We start from the raw sequence: 20,502 nt of genomic DNA, 5'->3' as shown, positions 1-20,502 counted from the left end.
TCTTCCATATACTGTTAACACTGCCTGAAAGAGACAGGAATAGCTCACACAAACACAGATCATGACAAACACACAGAGAAGTGGAAAGGTAAGATTATTACTCATAGAGAAGGTTTCCATTGCAGCATCCTCTAACTGGTCCCAGACAGATCCTTTATCCCTACCTGTATCATTCCAAGCAGGTAGGAGCGATAAGTGGAAAGAATGAAAAACACAGGAAGAAAGAGCTCTTGATTAACAGCAAGTCCAGATAAAATACATTTCAAAAAAGCCAATATACTCCTAATTCAAGAATACACTCAAAGGCCATTAGTATTCTGAGTTTACTAGCCCTCTGTTCCATGACTCAAGCTGAAGGATCTTTTTTCAAGATCAGTTATATGTTTTAGCCTTCCACGCATAGCTAAGTAAGGTCCTTCTCTTCTTTTTCCAACAGTTTAAAGAATTTATACTCAAGAACAGCAAGAGACTTGGACAAACTACACTATATGCAAACAATACCACTCACACCCATTTCCTCTTACTCTTAATCAACCTTCCCAGCAAACATGGCTTTACTCTGAATGGCCTGATGTGCCCCCCTATTCTACCAGTATGGACAACTAAGTGGTTAAAAACAGTCTCTGGGAATGTAAAAATTGCAGTCTGGCCCAGACATGATTCCACCTGAACATCAGTCTAAAAGATCCCCTACTCAAAAATAAGCAGTTTACCCAGCAGTCCTTCATAGAGATAGACACGTTGGTTCCCATCCTCTGGACCTCTCCCAAGGGTAACGCCTTTGCTGTCCTTCACATTCTGCTTCAGGTTGTGGGACTTCGCCTGAAAATAATACAAGAGGTGTCAGACAATTCAACTCTGTGCCCTGCAGTGCTGTCATGCAGGCCACTGTTGTATTGAACAGATGTGGCTTGCAAGCTATACTTCGTAGATGCTTCTCCCACTAGTGTTCAGAAAACAAATAAATTACTCTGTTCAAAGAGCAGGTAATACAGTTAAAAGTCCAAACTCGGACAAAGCAAAACCAAAGAGAGACAGACAGAGAAATTGAAGATTACCTGAGCTCTACCTCGCATTCAGGCTTTACAGGTTTTTCTTTCATTTACCATTCATAAAGACATTAAACAAGTGATCATATATCATCTGGTCTGAAGAACTGTGTGCTGGGTGTATCAGCCAGCAGGAACTGTGATAATAAAGCTGACTCATCTATTTCTCTACCACCAGGTAAATGATGGTACGATATTGACATTCATCATGCACAACCATCATCTTTGCTCTAAATCTGTTACAAGGGCTGACAAAATTCCATTTAGTTTCATTAATCAAGCAGAAAAAACAGAGAAAACTATTGTGGTTTTTTTTTTAAAGTCTAACTCTTTAGTAATTGAGAAGACATCCTTTTGCAGCTAAATAAGTGGATGTGGTTACATCATCTGCCTGCTTTTAGAAGAAATCTCCAATGAAGTACGATGTTAGCAAAGTTTGTTGCTTAAAACTACAAGCAGAAGCCCTGTAAAAGTTTTTATAATCTTATCAGGATTATAAAATAGTGAACACAGTGAGACCAATCTTAAGGCATTGCAAGCTACATTTGGCTGAAAGCTTGGTTTAGCCAAGTCAAGTATAAAATTATTTTCTTGGTAAGATGTATATTAGAGGTTATACCAAATAATCAAGGACTTTAAAAAACAAAGTGAACAAGAAGTGCTCTCAGATCATTTGAATTTTACTGCATACAGGTCTTCCAACAAAGAAAAATACATTTTAAAGTTATGATGACACTTCAAATAGAATTAATGTTTTAAAGAAATAGAGCAGTTGCTAAACCTACAATAGGTTATCCCCCTACTTTTTCAAACAGCTGCTTCTAAGAAACAGGGGAATCCCTTCCTCTTAATTAGGTAAGGTCAAACAATGCCCATCAATGCTGTTTTGCCTCTGAAGAGCAATTAATGTCCATTTGGTTGAGAGAAATATTGAATGAGAGGCAATTAAATATTGTACGGGAAATGCAGAAAGGTACATGGATCCATACAAAATTACATCTTTAATATTTTAAGTCATTGCTGATTAACCCTTAGAACAGAATTGGCGATCTTCTTCCACACTTGTGCACACATTGAAATGATTACTGTACAAGATTCAATTTAAATAAATAGATAAATAAAGGCAAGTCTGCAATGCCCTTACAAAGATAGAGCTAGTAGCAGAGTTTGTCTCAATTTCACTGTCTGACACAGTGCCTCTGGATCCTGCCAAATTGCCACCATTTTCCACACTCGGTCCATCACCGGCATTGCTACTCAAGTCACTGTCTGCTCCCAGTGTCTCTCCGGAACTGTTACTAACCTGTGGAGAAAAATAAAGCAGTTACTTTCAATAGACAAAGACACTGTGGAGTAAAAAGTTGTAAAATGCTTCTCCTTAAGGCACAATATAAGCAGTACAACTGAAGGCCACATTTTCCTTTTCTCCTTCAGTAACATTATCTTTCCATTAAATCCTACTCTGCAGAAAAAGATTAAAAGAGACTCTGTTTAGATCATCTACAGACAAGCCCCCCCTGCTCAAGCGGGGTCAGCTAGAGTACATTGCTGAGCACCATGTCCAGCCAGGTTTTTAAAATCTCCACAGATGGAGAATCCTCAGCCTCCCTGGGCAAACTGCTGCAGTGTTTGACCATCCTCAAACCAAAAAAGTGTTCTCTTGTGTTCAGATGGAATTTCCTGTGTTTTAATTTTTTGTGTTGACTGCCTCTTGTCCTGCCAGTGGGAACCACTGAAAAGAATCTGGCTCCCTTGCCTTCATTGCCTCCCATCATGTATTTATACCTGTTGATAAGATACTCCCCTGAGCCTTCTCTTCTCCAAGTTGAAGAGTCCCTGCTCTCTCAGTCTCTCCTCTCATGAAAAATGCTCCAGTCCCTTAACAGTCTTTGTGGCCCTGAGCCGGACTCACTCCAGTAAGTCCTTATCCTTCTCGTACTGGGGAGCTCAGAACTGGACATAATGCACCAGACACAGCCTCACCAGTGCTGAGTAAAATGGAAGGATCACCTCCCTCCACCTGCTGACAGTGCTGTTCCTAATAATAATACACAGAATACTGTTGGCCTTTTCTGCCACAAGGGTGCATTGCTGGCTCACGGTCATCTTGTATGCCAAGTATGTGAAGGTCCTTCCCAACAAAGCTGCTTTCCAGCCAGTAAGCCCTCAGCATGTACTGGTGCCTGGGGTTATTCCTCCTCAGATGTAGCACTTGGCATTTTCCCCTTTTTGAACTTCATAGATTCCTCTCTGCCCAGTTGTCCAGCCTGTTGAGGTCCTCCTGAATGGTGGAATAATCATCTGTTGTGTTGGTAACTCCTCCCAGTTTTGTATCTGCAAACTTGCTCTGTACCATCATCCAGGTCATCAGTGAAGATGTTGAACAGTACTGGCCCCGGTACTGACCCCAGGGGTACACCACTAGTGACCTGTCTCCAGCAGACTCTGTGCCATTAATCACAACCCGCTGGGCTCAATCATTCTACCAGTTTGCAGTCCACCTCACTGTCCACATACCCAACCCATACTTTTTCAGCTTGTCTATGTTAGAGGAGACAGTGTCAAAAGCTTTACAGAAGCTGAGGTAAACAACATCTGCTGCTCTCGCCTCATTCACCAAGCCAGTCATCTCATTGTAGAAGGCTATCAGGTTGGTTAAGCATGCCTACGCCTTTGTAAACCCATGGTGACCAGTCCCATTCACCCTTTTGCCCTTCATGTGTTTGGAAACATTTTCCAGGAAGATTTTCTCCATCAGCTTTCCCAAGGACTGAGGTGAGGCTGGCAGCCTGTAGCTCCCCAGATCTTCTTTCTTGCCCTTCTTGAAGACGAGTGGCATTTGCGGTCTTCCAGTCTTCACAAACCTCTCCTAATCACCATGACTGTTCAGAGATAATCAAGAGCAGCCTTGCAATGGCATCAGCGAGCTCCCCAACACTTGCGGCTGTAACCCCCCCCAGGAACCATGGATTTAACTACATCCAGTTGAAGTGTTCCCTAGCCTGGTCATCCTCCACCAAGGGTAAGTATTTCTTGTTCCAGGCTTTTCCTTCAGCCTCAGGGGCTTGCGATTCCTGAAGGTCAGTTTTACTGGTAAAGACTGAGGCAAAGAATGCCCCAAGCACCACAGTCTTTTACATCTGTCACCAGTTCCCCTGCCTCATTCAGCAGCAGGCCCACATTTTCCCTAGTCCTTTCTCTTGCTGCTTCTTTACTTGTAGAATCCTTTCCTGTTTCCACTCACGTTCTTTGCCAGATTCATTTCTGGGTCTATATTGGCTTTCCTAACCATATCCCTGCAAGATGAGACAGCAAATGTATACCCTTCCTGGGTCACCTGTCCCTACTTCGTCTGCTTGTATACGTCCTTTTAATGTATGAGTTCAATTAGGAGCACTTTGCTCATCCGTGGAGGTCTCCTGCTGCCTCTGCTTGGTTTCCTATTTGTTGGGATGGACCTTTCTTGAGTTTGGAGGGGGACATACTTGAATATCAACCAGCTCTTCTAGACCCCTCTTCCCTCTGGGGCAACATTCCATAGAATGGTTCCATTAGAAAAAGACAAACATAGTATTATTCTTGTCGCAGGCTGGGGAAAGACCATGGAAAGCCAGATATTCACAGGTATGCAGCAGTTTAGAGAGAAGAAAAAACACCACCAATAAAAAGGAAAGTTCATTGGGTTTTGTCCCTGGAATATGCCATATCAGATAACATGTGGTAGGGAGAAGGCTCATTTTTTTTAACTGAGTGCATTCCTGCTACCATTTCCCCCTATGCCCTGTAGTTGATCAGAAAGCAAGGAGACATATTTTGATATTATTCAAGTGCTCTGAGGTAATGCATGAGAAAATTTGTTCTTGTTTTTAATGCATCAAATGACCTGCCTTTTTTGCTCTCAGATTACGTTTTTAAACTCCTATTCTTTATAGATGGTTTATACACAACAAAGGCATATTTATAAAATTATTGCAATCCACCAATTCCATAAATACACCAATATATAGGAACAGGAACAAGCATCATACATGAAGGATGCAATCTGCTATTAAAGCACTATGTATGTTCTATCAGACACACATGCTTGCCACTCACTCAGAGGCTCTGGAGAGAAAAGTCATAGACATACATTGTGCATTCATGACAGAATGCAGCCATAACACACAAAATGTAGACAGGAAATGCCCTCCTCCACTTTAGCAAGCAGTGAATCACATCAAGATTTCACTCTGGGCATATCCTACCACTGTGCTAACTTCAGAATCCTGGCTTGTACTTCGGACCATAACTGCCGGTCCTCCACTGGGAACAGAGTCAAAATCACTCTTCTGCAATCAAAACATATAAAGGACAAGATGAAAAGTCACATTAGTTTTTAGCATAAGGAGAGAACACCATTTCCTATTCCTTTGAGGTCTTGAATCACACATCTTATGCATACTTGGTTTATGTAGCCAGCAAACAGAAACTACTGCCTGTATGTCAAAAAGATCATGAGATCATACAATTGAGGGATTTGCTAAGATCAGTTCCCTACAGGAAAGGGGGAAGAAATTTTACTTAATGAGCCTTTCAAGAATGCCGAGACCCTAGATGTCTTCGCACAATTCAGTACTGAATAGAAGAATCCTCTCTCTTATCACATAAATAAAGCAAGCATAGAAGCCACTGACCTGAGAACCTGAGGCCAAACTGAGGCCACTGTCTGCACTGATTTGGGATTTTTTCTCATCCGTTTCTCCCAAATCAAAGTGTTTCACACCTTCTGGCCCTGAACAAAGGAAAAAGCAAATCATTACTGTACCAAAAAAACCCAAAACAGTATGGCAGAAAGCAGATGACAGACTGAAAACAGGAACAGTACCAATAAAACAAATTTCTCATTCCTTTGATTTTTTTAAATTACTTGGTACTGTAAACAATAATGCCAGCAGGATGCATCTGCTATTCTTCAAACTTTGGGTTGAATTTCAAATACTCCAAAGTCATAGTCCAGGAGTGACTATCACTAAACAGAACCTTTGTTAGCCATTCAAGAGAGAAAAGAGGACAGACAAAGGTCAAGTCGCTTCCAGTTACAATAACACATGCAGAGCCATTGCCATTCAACTCCAGGAAGCCACTTCCTTTATTCTTGGTAAACTAAAGGATACCTATTTACTTAAAAGTGAAAATCCTTTTTTGAACAGTTAATTTGCTCAAAGTCTTGGGCTGAGTTTGTTAGGTTGCCCAAAGGAACTATCTATGCAAAAATCAGGCAACACATGACAAGAACATAAAGAGCAACAATTAGTGTTACATCAGTAAGAATTTCAAGGAAGAAGCTTCTATGATGCTGTACTTCACAACATTCCCCAATTACATCAACAAATGGCTCTCCAGAGTTGGCAATCACACAGGTCAGTAGTGAGAGAGGGAATCAGCCAGCCTTGAGTCATGCATTCATTAACCCGCTGATCCAAAAACAAAAAAAAGAGAAAAAAGGGATAAAGAATTCTATGTTCAATTTCCCATGCAGTTCTAGAATCGTATCATCTATTGTGCTCTGATGGGATGGCAAAAGGAAAAGAGAATGATGGAGAGGTAGAGCCTGAAAAGAAATGTGGATAAGCACTGAATGAGGTAAATAACGAGGCAAGAAAAGAATGTGTTATAGACTGTACACAGAATGTCACTGCTCTCAGAAAGGGGAAGCGACTGAATGCAACACTTCTGCCATATCCATATCTGCCAACTATTCAGTAACAGGAAGACATGATCAGCAGCTGGAATATTTGTATTATATACCCATGACTATATCCAGTACCTCTAGCAAACAGTGCCTTTATCTCTTATAACCACTGATCACAACAACCTGGCAATTATGAACATGTTTGTTTTTTATGTAATATTAGAGAGGGTAAGAGAGAGAAAAGGAAAGGGAAGGGAGGAGAGAGAGAGAGAGAAGGATAATATACAAAGATTTGTGGGAGTGAGTTTGAGATGGTATGTAAACTCATGAATAGCAAAGCCATAAGCGGGCTGTGCAGACCATACTAGCTTACTACACAACCACCAATTCTCCATGTGAAGTGTTTTACAGAAAGTGTTCTTCATTTGTTGTAGTACTCTGGCTCTAAATCCATATGCCTTAGGTACTGTAAATCAAATAATCAAATATTCTAACAAAGAGAAAGTATAAACAAAACTTACAAAATAGAAAAATTACTAAAAACATCCTAAGAATTTGGAATCTTATTTTCTCTTTCCACTCATTCAAATGACCACCATTTCTAGTTCTGAATAATGATGCAGCAAAAGTTTTGTATCTCATTACTACAGCAAGAATACTGAACTTCAGCTGTGTGTTTAAGCAGTTCCCTGTCCCAGCTCATATTCAGATATAATTCTGGCAATTTGACTTTTAAAGCAAGTGAAAGTAACTGAAGCAGTTCAGGTATTTGAAAGCTGCGGGCAATCTACCTAATCTGTATCTGGGTTTCAGGAAGGACAATAAACACAATCACTTTGTTGTCACTATCAGTTTACACGCATCTGCAAACCTCCCCTTCCCTTCCTCACAGACTTGTATGTCTAATATACATAAACCACTAAAACCTCAATTTATCCCTCCTAATGTACGCACCTACCTGAAAGGCCCAGTTTGGGAGAGCAGGTGTGTGCATGTGCTGTGTGTCTATCTCATACACATCCCTACCTCAGCAGAATGCAATTCTGATCTTAAATGTAGTCAGTTGTACTGCAGAGGTGCTCCATTCTCTCTGAACTAACTCCAGATGCTTCCTTATACTTAACTGAAGTTCTTGACTGAGGAGCCTAAAACTAATGTAGCAAATGCAGGCCTAGTCAAGAATACCAGGAATTGTCACCCATTCATCTTAGCTATTAATCCTCTCCAACCTTCAGTCTGTAAAAGGTGCATCAACTCTGTAATGTAGAAACTACACTTACGGTTAGGAAACACCTGCCACATCATGATTATTATAAACTAGCTATTGTCCTTCTGTCATATGTCCCTATTTACAACAGTGATAAGCAAAAAAGCAAAACCTTGTACTACACCTGCAGATAATATATATTCAATATCATATTTCAATAGACGTTAAGATTTGTGTAGATTTAGACTACTATTTAGACTCTGCAAACAGCCTCAGACTATTTCATTCCTCCTTTAACATGGGATATAAAAACCAAAATCAGGTTGATTCCTTACTATGAGGCTGTTCTCTTAACAGCCATCACTAAATACAATTCTTCACATATACCTTCTCTCTCCCCCTCAAAAGTATTTCTTGTTGCAGACTGACAGTGGTCATCAGCTGTTCATGGTTGAGGCAGGTAACAAAATTTGCCATCCCACAGCTTGAAAGAATAGAGAATTCTTCATTCCAGTAACATTCAGTCAATCAATAAATCCATGTCAAAAACTTGTTGAACAAAACTGGTCTTTAACTTTTAAGAAAGGAGACGGAATATCTTAAAATCCTTCCATATATATATCTGACATGGTGAGGATGCAGAATATCTGCTTCCCCTTCTTTGAAGAAGGAATATTCAGGGGAGGAAAAAAAGATTTAAAAAAAAAAAAAAAAAAAAAAAGAAGATATATTTGAACACAATTTCCCCAAGGTAAACTGATCTGTTCGGTCTCCTCTGTAACACAGGTTTTCTTGATAGACCTTTGTTCTTGTGGGCATAAAAACTGTGTGCCACAGATGCAAGCTCACCCTGCCCCTGGGGAGTTGGCAGTTATGGGGAGGCTGGAGGAGTCAGTTTCTACATTTTTTAATTTCCTTACTCGTTTTTTCCAAAGATTTTTGCTTTTTCACTTCCTGGTGCTTGTTCCACAATTCTACCCAAGATGCATTGAAAGCAGGAGAGAAAGAGAAAGAGTCAGCGGCTGGTCAGACAGGTCAGACAGGGGGAAAAAAAATTGAAACAAAAACCCCACCCTTTCATCTCAAAAAAAGAAAAAAAAAAGGCAGAAATTTAAAACAACTATTGGGTGAAACGTTAATTAACACCATTTTACGAGAAATCAATGTCAGGAATAAAGCACTGCATCATCTCTCATTTACAGAATTCAAATGTTAGAGATGACTTCACACGGTGAACCAACTATGGAAAAACAGCTATTAGGACCACATATAAAGCAATTAATCGTCTTTCCTGAGAAAAGCCTTTAAGATTGTCACGTATTTATTCCTCCAAAATGTAGGCATCACAGAAGCTCTAAGTAACAGAAACATTTTAATGCCTCTAGTTTATATCATCAAAAGGAAAAGGCAGAAAAACAGCAGCAGCAATTCCACAGCAGCTTAACACATTATTTAACCAATTATTTAAAAATTATCAAAGTTTATAAGTACAACAAGTTATTTTTGACCTGACAGCATTCTCAGTGAACACTTGGCTCTGCCTATCAGCCAGTCCTACATGCAAAAAGCTGAACTTCTCTGCATCCAAAATTCAAATTAGGTCACAACACTCCAAGTCAAGGAATTCCAGAAGGTGATACAATGCAGAGAAAAGGAGAAGTCTGAAGCCTGCATGCACTTTCTCCATTTGAAGCTCAGCCCTGAGACTTAACAGTGACAAGGCACTTGCACTTTTCTGTCACTCACATTCCTCAACCCTTTGAAACACAGTCAACTTCTCTGCTCAGAAACATCAGATCATTCCAGGTGCTGGCCTGCTGGCCAAAAGAAACATGACAAGCGAACGTGCTGAACTGACGCTGAACGCTGGGCACTGTTCCCTCTCACTAGCACGGTTAAAGCTGGGAATGCTATGGAGGAAGATACTCTTAGAAAAGCAGCAGAGGCAAAGGGAAGGAAAAAGAAGTACAATGTTTTTCTCCTGCTTTTCAGGGAAACTTGCTGAGCAACTAAAAGGTGACTTGAAGTATGTCAGAACCCCATCCCACCCTGCAAATGGCAGAAATTAGGGCAAGGCAGGCTCTAATAAAGCTCCATTTAGCAAAATGCCTACGGAAAAAAAAAATTCAAAAAGGATAGTGTTACAAGTGTGGAGGAAGGCTCCAAAGTACTATCATTAAATGTATCAGGAGCAAGGCAAATGTAGCAAGGGAGGAAAAGCTAGAAAGACTGCTCTAGCCAATTGATTTCTATATCTGCTTCATGATTGATGGATGTTCCTTCAACTTGCGTAAGTACACATATGGACAGGATGAAATTGCTCATGGATCCAAACAGCATCCTATAGGCTTATCTAGCTGAGTACACACTGACACAAATAACAGTCTCTTTAAGATGTATTGAATTTGTTTGTTAAAGGGCCTTCAAAACATCTGGCCTCTTAAGTGCTCAGTCTATCTGGCTTCATATCTATCTGGCTGAAAGCTACAATACCTGTCATTAAATTACTTTTAGCTGACTTGCTCGCTAATTCAGGGTAGAGTATATCCTAGCACATTAAAAACACCCTAGATTTTACTCTCAACTACTTTGTCAAAGAATAAAAGGCAAACCTCCAAAAAACTCAAGGGGCACAAAATACTATGCCTGTGACTTTGTTACGAGTCTGAACTAAACAGGACAGCAAGTCCCAAAGGATCCAGTGTAGACAAACTAGGTATCTGCTTCAAAAAATTGTCAAAGTCATCTGTCAGCATTAAGCAAGTATTTTAAAAGTAATAGTAACTTCAGTAAGTACTGACATTTTCATTAACAGTTCCAGCAAGTATGCAACAAAACCGAATTAATCACTAACATAAATGGGGAAACTATTAACTATCAAGTTTAAAGCCACCAGTGTCCTAACAAAAGGCCAACACTATAGGCAATGACCAAGGACTCTGGAAGACAAGAACCCCAGAAGTAAGCAAATAACTGGTGATCTTTCAGGAAACAAAGTAGCAGAAGCATAATCTTCACAATTATTTTCCTAGCTAAGCAATTAGGTATTAAAGCACAGAAAAGATCAATCCTCAACTGATAAAACCCCATCACTCTTCAACCCAGAAATAAGAATTTTGAATACTAACAGCTTTCCCCGTTACAAGGGAGCATCCTACATACTTCATCAGTACACAAGAGACCAGAAACTTTCTGAAAAATGAACAAGAAAAGGGGGGTCAAGCAGGAACACATCCACCCTGAACTTTGGAAAATTCTGTGAACCTCCTGGCTGTTGTTCCTGCAGATCAAGAAATCTGTGCACATTCAGCTACTATACCTTTAGATCTCAGAGACGCAGTTAATTGCCACACTAACATACACTTTATGTATGGCTATTGCAAACAGTGTCACACATCGTTTTACTCCATCATGCTGACGACGTACTTTTTACTCTAGTATTTTCTCTTGTAATTAGGTCAAAAGGTTAGCGGCCCAATTTGTATTTTTTCCGTACATTACCAAGAGATTCATTGAGAGCTTCAGTTATACACAAGGCTGTAAGAACCTTCCAAACTTCAGAGAAGCAAAGATCTGCTGAGGATCGAAAGGAGCTCTGGAGACCATTGAGTCAATCCTCCCCACTCAAAGCAGGGTCAGCTAGAGCAGGCTGCCGCAGGACCGTGTCCAGTCATGTGTTCACTACCTCTACACAAGAAGAATCCACAGCCTTTCCAGGCAAAGTGTTCCAGTGTTAGATGATCTTCACATAAGAACATTTTCTCTCATGTTTAAATGAAATTACTTATAAATACTGTTATTTTCGCAACATGTAAACGTTTACCAAATGCTTCTTCCCTAAAGAAGTTACTTTGAATGAAAAAGTCTGCATTTCACTACACTACAGAAGGAATTTCAGCCTAGCCATGACTAACTCTAGTCCTGTATATCCAAAGAATTGCCATATACTGAAGCTTCCGTAACAGAACATAAAGGAAGTATAACAGTCAAGCAGCTTTAAATTATCTTCCTGCAACACAACAGAAATTCCCTTTACTTCTACATCTCAAGCATCAGATGAACATGGACACTACGCTGTTTTTACAGCAATTTCTTAAAGACTGACTTGCATACTAGTTGGTGGTTCTTGGTGACAGACAAAACCAGTTAGAATAAAAAGGCTTTAGAGAAAAACACTGAAGTTCTTCAAACTTTGATCAGTTTTGGTGGAACCACATCCTTCTTGTAACTTAGTTCCATAGAAGACAAGTGGAAATCATTAGAGCACCGGAACCATAAATAAGAATTTACCTGTTGCCTGTCCTTGAACACTGTGGATTGTTTAAGGATAATATTCTGGCAACAGCGGTTAACATAACACATTAAGTAGCACTTCTTTGGAAAAGCACTTCTTATGATGCTTCACAAACATGGACTGATTTCTACAATTTCCATTTCTGTGAGGCTTTAATTCCATCTGAGTGAAAGAAGCAGTCTCAGTAATCCAAAGATCTCTCTTCATTTTTAAGAAGAACACTAGCCTAGCATCTGTTTTATTCTTAGTGTTATCTGAAGCATACTTTCTTTTTCACTTTTCTAAAGAAAATAAATGAAGTACCCAGAGCAAACCAAACCACTAAACTGAAATGCTGGAAATCTGAATCTCTTTTAGCTCCATGATAGATTTTCAAATAGAGTGCAAGATTAGTTTCCGAGCAACTGCCTCCATAAATTACCTCTGGAAACAAGAAAGCAAATCAAGTCAGAGGGGTTCAGTGTCAGTTCAGAAGGACTTGACACCACTCAGCCTGCAGCTATGAGGTGGATTTAAGAAGAAGGTCTGCGCTCCTGCCACAAAACTGCCCAATACACACATTCCCTTGTCTTACGCCCCATACTGCAGGTACAGCCTCACAGTAGATTGATGATTGCATTAAAAATTATTTTTAACAGGCTAAAAGAAGCAACAGCTAAAATTTAACATGATATATTTTTAGAGTTGACAACGAATTTCTTTCATATGCTGATGATACTCTTCTCTTGTTCACAATCCACAGCAGGTTGGATCCAACCAAATTTTTATTTTCTTACTCCCTCCAGCCCCTCCTCACTCTGTAAATCCCTTTTTAGGTAAAACAGTTTAAAGCCTATCCCTAACATTTTTACAGACATAAAGAAAAGCTGTATCAGCTAAGAAATCAGACTGGGAAAATTTCTAGTGACCAGCCTAGCAGATGCTGTTTAGGACACGCATTCTATTTGCTATTGCATAGAAGGAAGATCCATCAGTCCTGCTCACTGAAACTGTAACACTACTGCTAAAATCTTTTGGGCAGTTTTTATTAACAATCAGCAGATCCTGGGTTCCACTTCTGACAGGATGCAATCTAGATAATCCACAGGTAGTCAGCAATTATTAGAAAACTTTTGTTTCATACAGTCCCTTCCAAAGTTGCCCTTTTACAAAATCCTGCTGGCCCTGTTTCCCTTTTGCCATTTCCTGTTGCTTGTAAACATGAGTCACAGAACAAAAACTAAAGTTGTCTAAAGTGTAGTGAAGTTCAGAAACAATTAAGTTTAGAAAGCTTCTGGGAGAAAACTGCCCTGGATATGTAATCCAAGAGCAGAGTGAAAACACATATGATTGTTCCTTGTGATCCAAAGTGTAAATGAAGCATGTTACAGCAGCAATGTTGTGTGTCAAAATGGAGAGAATGCAAATAGAACCTAATGCTAAAACAGAAACCCCTCCTGCACTTCACCTGCACCTCAATACACACCAATGGAAGCAATAAAATTTTCTTCCTTTAGACTCCTTGTGTCAAACTCCCTTGGTCCTTTGCCTGCAGGGCTCGGTGCCTTTGGCATCAGCTGAGGTACAGGCAGCTGCATCGCAGGTTTTGGCTCCACTCTTGGAGATGATGCAGGATCCTTGCCAACTGGAGTGATAGATCCATCCGTTGGGCTTCGTTTTCTTTTCTCTGGTTCTTCAAAGAAAAAAAAAAAAAGAAAAGAAAAGAGAAAAAAAAAAAAACACATAAGGAAAAAGGAAATAAGAGCAGGAAGAGAAAGATGAGACAGATGGTCTCACCTAAATAATTAAGCCTGACACTGAAACAGCTCAGTCCCACATTTGTTCCCATAGGTCACGACGGCTTGCAGATAGTCTGACACACTGGTGGAAACAGTAGAGGAGAAAGCCAGAATGCTGTTTTAAGGATACTCAAATTATCTCCCTCCTGTATGTTTGAAACCTAGGAATCTTCTTTGACACAGTAACTGCAGTATCTCCTCTGCTGAGTTGTGCAAAATTAAACAACTCTGCCTAAACTACCAAGAATATTATTTCTAGCATATAAGCAAGCCCCTCTCACAATGCAGAGATGACAAATACAATCATCTTTGATGGGTAACACTAAATTAAACTTCAGTTAAGAAAAAAAAAATCAGCTATAGCTCTTCCATCATTCTCCGAGGCTTCCTATAACCATATATCCCCAAAGGCAGTTTGGATTTTTCACTGTACCAAAACCCACAGTTCGAATTACAGCAAAACCTTCAGAACATAATAATTAAAATTAGGTTTTCTGTAAAGACCCTTCTGCAAACCTGCACAAACTGTTTCAATAGCTGATGAGGCTAATAGTCACAATTTCATATCCTAATATCTAAATTTGTCATACCAGCAGACCTTGTGCTATCTCTGTCCAGTAGATTAAAGATTCTGCTACAAGCAAAACCTTTCCATTTGGATAATAATTGAAAACAATCAACACCAAACATTCAACATACTGAACACCTCCATGTTTTAGAGCAAAGGTGTTTTCCCAGTTCTTTGTAGGTCATTTCAGAAACCTCCTCAATTTTTCAAGATGTGATGATCAGAACTGGAAGCACTACCTCAGCTCTGGGTCTTGTTAGTGACATATCTGGAGACAATACAATAGCCGCACCCCGATCTATATTCCCAGCTTTATACAGTGCCCCCCTCTCCAGCTTTTAGAGACACAGTAAACAGTGGGAAGTTCACACATAGCTGCCATTTTCAGAGACACTGCTTCCTAGGACATAGTTCCCAATGCTGCTATTATTGCAAACTGTCCTTGTTCCTAAACATAAGTCCTTAGTTTGGCCATATTAAGATAAGTTATTCACAATCATGCTTTATTAAGATTCAGTTTCCTCTAGACAAATAACTTATATGCATCATGTGCTGTTCAAATAGTATACATCATTTGCAAACTGAACAAAACAGAACGCTTTGGAAAAAGAAATACTGTCTATAAAACATTTCTAGAAATATCTGCTCCAACTCTTTGAAAACATACTAAGTAGCTAAAATGTGACTATGAATCAAGATGTTATGCAACAGTGAGAGAAGTCCTTCAAAGATGTATCAAGGCTTTAAAAGCTTATGTAAAATTTTGTCTACTGTGACCAAAATTTACTTACTGGGTAAACTCTATTTAACATCAAATTATGGCATCTGGCGTTATGTTGGCAAGACTTCACTCTAACACCACTGAGTTTTACATCAGCCGCTCTATAACTTTGCTTACAATCAGTGTCAGACTAAAAGGTTGACAATTACCAAGATTGGTCTAATTGCCCCCAGTCACGACTGCTATGCTACAACAGCCTTCCTCACCTTCCACAGCATTCTAACACAACTGGAAATGAACACCTGTAACCCACAGGGCATCTAAGCCAACTCCTAACACCTCTGAAGAAAAGCCACCCAGAACACCAACTCTAAGGTGTTTAGCAGATGTTACCCCTCCGCTACTACGAAATACATAGCTTTTCATCATTTGAGATTACACCTGAGTCAGATATGAAGCAGAGAGGCAGCTTTTTTGTCATCTTTTGCTCTTTTTCCTTATGCATGCATTTTCTTATTTTGCATTAAGAATGAGATTTTAAGAAAAATCTGAAAAATAAAGAAGTGTTGTCAGACTTTCCAAGAGTACTTAGTGATTTCAGTAACAATGGTCCAGTTCTCACCTATTTTGAAAGTGTCGTAAAACCCCTGAAATATCAGAAGCCACAAAACAGCTACCTTCACAATAAGGATCTTGTCTGATTCACAAACACTGTATCCTCATAAAGGCTCTTCTTTACCTTTGTTGTAATAGTGAGTGTGTGCTATCTCTAGCAGGCCAAAAACACTGGCCATGCCTCCCAGGCCAGCATTCGCATATGACTGCTCCAGGCTCAGCACGGTGCACTTCAGCAAGTCCAGCATACCTTTATAAACCTTGCGGCTGATCTCCTGCAACAAAAAGCCCATCAGTGTCACTGTGCCAGAAGTGAGATAGTAACTCAAGAACATAAATTCCAAAACTACTGTAACATCAGCTCCTAGGAGGCAATTTAACAAAAACTTTCTACAAATATAGCCCCTCAGCAGACACCAGGTGTGAGGACCCTGCTGAGTTCAGCACTGACCACATCCTGTATGACATCCTGTCGAGCATCTTCTTCTGACTGGATCGTGCGATTCAGCTTGCTTAGTACAAAGACACGGAGCTGCTCACTCTCCAGCAGACGTCGGACTCTCTTCATGTTCAACCAGCCAACACCTTGCCCATCGAGAACATTGTGTACCACCTCCTTCAGGAATTGCTGGTTCTCACTGATGGATTTAAGAGGAAGCAGGCAAAAGTCAGCCCTCTGCTTACCTTGGCTTGCATAGGAAAAGAGATATGGCCAAGACACACGCAGAAATGCATTTCCTACCACAGGAAAGAAGCTCAAATCTAGCCTGCTGCTAACATAACCACACACAGCCCAAGCTCTGTTCTGTAGATACAGTATCAAATATTTTATTTTCTTTTCCTATAATAAGCTGTAATCAGATTTTCCTCTAGTCCCTCTAGCTACTTCTCTACTTCTCACCCTCACAGCACTCCTCAGAATCCACAGGAACCCTCTATGCCACAACCTTCTCTGACAGCAGCCTTGTCCGACCTGCAGGCTTTCCTCAAAAGAGGAAGCACAGCACTACTAACAGCACTACTGCAGCAGCCTTGCCCTGTGCACTGCTTCAGTTTGTTTTGCCACAGGGGAGGGAATGGTAAGAAGAAAGGGAAATCCTGCACAACATGCTGCATTTCCCCAGTCTGAACTGCAGTTATCGTTCTTGCTTGTCTCTCAGCCACAGCAGCTCAAAGGAAATTTCACACTACCCATGACTGCTCCATAGGAAAGGGAGAACAAAGCATGGGCACAGGTCAGGTAATGTTTACTTGCACCACTCTGAGTCCCTTCCCAAGGCTGACAAAAGCATTCCACATGAATTCATGGAATCAAACTGCTTCATGTGACTGAGTTGATTCTCTGCATGCTGTATTAAAACTTGACTGGCTAGACTACCTTGTTCAGAACACACTCAATTACAAAGAATAAGTACTGAGTAAAAGTAAGGACCTAGAATTTTTTGGATCTCAGACGAAAGAGGACACATTTTGGAGCACAGGAAAATATTTATCTGTGCTATTAACAGTAAGACCATCCATACTGAATCTTCTTGGACAATAATATGTGCAAGCTTAAGGCCACAGAGAAGTACTATTTAGTCTTCAACAGCTAGACTTTCGATGAAACATTGGCCAAGTATGAGGCCACTCTAACAACACTTTATACTCAAAAAGTAATGAAAAATATTACCTGGAATTGCTAGTTCGTCCCTGAGGCGATGGAGACTCTCTCTTCACTGTTGGGCTGTGCTTAATGACTGAAGACTTTTGATCCACAAGGGCTCGTCTGTTTCCTAAAGAGGAGAGGAAGCAGGATGAGAGGAAGGGGTGGGAGGAAAACAGTCCAATCCCAGGACACTAACAAGCAATGCTAAGGTTGGCTAACACACCTACTCGGATTACAGGTAACAGACTTCAAACAAAATGGAAACTCCAAAAAAGCAGCAGCGTATATCATATTCTAGCATCACACATCGGCAGAAAACAGTAATGGGAGTAATGCAGAGAGAAAAAGAGAAGATGGTAATGGGAGCAGCAGGTGAAAGGCAGGAAAATTTTGGCTGCTCTGCATGCAGTTCCACAGCAAGAACCATCTTCAAATTAGTCACTATATGTAAAAGCATAATGCATTGGGGGTGACTAGTATAGATCATGTGGTACTGGTTACCCAGTGAGAAAGGTAGCCCAAAGGCAGGCACAGGGAATGCTGGAAATTGTTATATCATGCACAGCTCATGCTGTAGGGAACCCACCTTCATTGCTTACTGGGCCAGCTTCAGTAATAATCTCCATTATAGTATTAAACCCAAATACTGGGACACAAAATATACAATTAGTAGTATACTACAATATCTACACTCCCCACCATCAGCATCAAAAGAATCCAACTACCAGCTTCTTCCCAGCCCTCCCTCAAAACAAAACCCAAATAACGCTTAGAGCAGGAAGGATGCTTGAAAGCCCAACACATCAAGGGCCAGGGTAATTAATCTCAGAGATAGTGCTTGACTTGAAATTTGGCATTGTGGAACTAATCAATGTATTGCATCTTCAAGGACATTACTGTACACATCATATTTCAAGGGCACTATCAAAAATATCTGCATCACTGAGGAAAAAATATCAATGGATATGCATGAAATAAAAATTAAAAAGGAAGATGGAAAGTGGTCAAACAGCAGCAATGAGATGGAGTCCCAGCATCATTTCCCATTACAGTTAGAAACACAGGGTACCACACACACTTGGTAAGAACAAGTTAATGCAGCAATTTTATACCTCTACAACGGAGACAAAAACATTTAAAAAACAGTGAAGTGCCCAGTGGGAATCCCAGTGAGCCAGCATGCACACATAAATGAACACAAACATACACACACACACTTGCACATGCATAAAACAGACTGAGCTACTCCACAGAAATCCCATCCTCATATCTGCATAGTAACATTAAAGACCCTACAACAGTCAAGAAAAGAACACCAAAGTGCAGAAGATGAGGCGCAAAGCATGAACGTGGAATGGCAAACCCCATCACTGTTTTCTTCCAATGCATGTAATCAGTCATTAAGTTTATTCATGGAAATAACCCTGACATGAAGCATGTTTCTTATCCAGTGCAACTGGACACGAAAATGTAACCAACTGGTAAAAGGTTGTCAAAAACAGCTGTGCAGAATCTCTGCTAGTGTTTTCACCATACCAGTCCTGTTCCTCCTCATTTTACACACAGGGAATGATTACTTGTCTCAAAAACAAAGTCCAAAGCAGAAACACAAAAACCAGCTTTTGGCCTTTGTTTCTACAAGGTCAAAGGTCAGCAAAACATCATACCAACCTTCATCCACATCCCTTCCCACTTCCAGATTAAAGTAATCTTTACCGATGAAAATGATGAGAAGGAAAAAATAAATGAAAAAAAATCAACATATTAAAAGCAGTAAGTTCTAATCAGCTAGAATAACTCCAAAGGTAAAATAAAACCTTTCCCCAGTTTAGCAACTGAAAAGGTCTCAACACTAAAACACCAGCACGTGCTCACTCCTGTTATTACATCTGGTACAAGGACGACCAGGCTGTCTAACTCCTCACAGTAACAGGGTCATTTCGCTAGTGCCCATTCAGACATGTTACTTAATGATACTGCGGACAAACAGGAGAGGAGATGTTCCAATGGAAAGATTGTGCACAGAAGTTAGGGATCAATCTTCACTCCAACTGAGCTGAAGTACGGTTATAATTTGATTTTGATCAGAAATTTTCTATTGAGTGAACTGAAAAGACTATAAGCACTTTTGAAACCCACGTACACTGCATTCTCCATGGGAGGCCGGTATTATCCCCACTTACAAATGCAGCATCACTGCTCTAACAAGTTACCAAAGGCTAATCAGGAAGACAGTGGCAGTACAAAAGTAGGACCTACCTCTTGGTTCCCATTCTTTACTCTATGTACTCAAAAATAAAACAAAATACAAAACAAAACGAACATTCATAGTGTATCCATTAACACACGCTAGACTCACCAGTGTCCCACCCCAACACAGCCCAGTTGTTGGGACGAAGTCTGACCAAGAAATATCAAAAGAATTTACTGTCTTGATACTTAAGAAAGGTACTACCCAAACTACCAAATTGCGTCAATCTCAGGACTCCTGTTAGGGGTAAGACTTCAGACTCTCAAGTCAGCAGAATTGTAAAGGCTGTAGAAGACAAAAGGAAAAGCTGTTACCTTTCAGGCTGGGAAAGGGAGTGTTCTTGTCTCTCCCAACTTTGGTTGGTAGGGCTAAGTTGGACAGACTGAAGCTTGTGCTGTGGTTTCTGTACAAACTGCCTATGACAGAAGAAGAAAACAAATGCCTAATGTTCACTGCACACACTTCCTAAACTTCCAGTAATTCACCTTCTTATTCAAGATGCTTAATGATGAAGCTCTTCTTTATTACCCAAAAGTCTCACAAGCATAACGTCATCCCATTTATATTGCAACCATATCTCTAATCAGATTATTTTAAATTGTACAGAATCATATTTTTTAGCTTTCATGTTACAATCATTGCTGTTGTATCTTTGAGTCTTAAATGTAACAGCAATATCCACCTGTCCCCCTTCACTTAA

At 40.2% G+C, this 20,502-nt stretch overlaps 1 protein-coding gene across 12 annotated transcripts in view; it reads right to left on the bottom strand.

Annotated features, from left to right (window-relative positions):
• The window catches only part of MADD (MAP kinase activating death domain), a 74,441-nt gene that overhangs the window by 22,056 nt on the left and 31,883 nt on the right, over window positions 1–20,502 (bottom strand). For 5 of the 12 annotated variants that reach the window (XM_082058800.1, XM_082058802.1, XM_082058796.1 and 2 more), the window contains 12 exons: window positions 20,117–20,218; window positions 18,138–18,197; window positions 17,576–17,678; window positions 16,355–16,541; window positions 16,028–16,178; window positions 13,687–13,893; window positions 8,848–8,901; window positions 5,723–5,820; window positions 5,294–5,377; window positions 2,194–2,352; window positions 714–822; window positions 102–164 (listed from right to left, as the gene is read on the bottom strand). In XM_082058800.1, the coding sequence (XP_081914926.1) occupies window positions 102–164; window positions 714–822; window positions 2,194–2,352; window positions 5,294–5,377; window positions 5,723–5,820; window positions 8,848–8,901; window positions 13,687–13,893; window positions 16,028–16,178; window positions 16,355–16,541; window positions 17,576–17,678; window positions 18,138–18,197; window positions 20,117–20,218 (1,377 nt within the window). The remainder of the gene's footprint in view (window positions 1–101; window positions 165–713; window positions 823–2,193; window positions 2,353–5,293; window positions 5,378–5,722; window positions 5,821–8,847; window positions 8,902–13,686; window positions 13,894–16,027; window positions 16,179–16,354; window positions 16,542–17,575; window positions 17,679–18,137; window positions 18,198–20,116; window positions 20,219–20,502) is intronic. The other 7 variants (XM_082058807.1, XM_082058799.1, XM_082058797.1 and 4 more) reach the window with 6 other exon arrangements.

Source organism: Streptopelia decaocto (genome assembly GCF_964273445.1).
Source record: "Streptopelia decaocto genome assembly, chromosome: 7".
Taxonomy (NCBI): domain Eukaryota; kingdom Metazoa; phylum Chordata; class Aves; order Columbiformes; family Columbidae; genus Streptopelia; species Streptopelia decaocto.
This window is presented reverse-complemented; position numbering and strand designations above follow the sequence as displayed.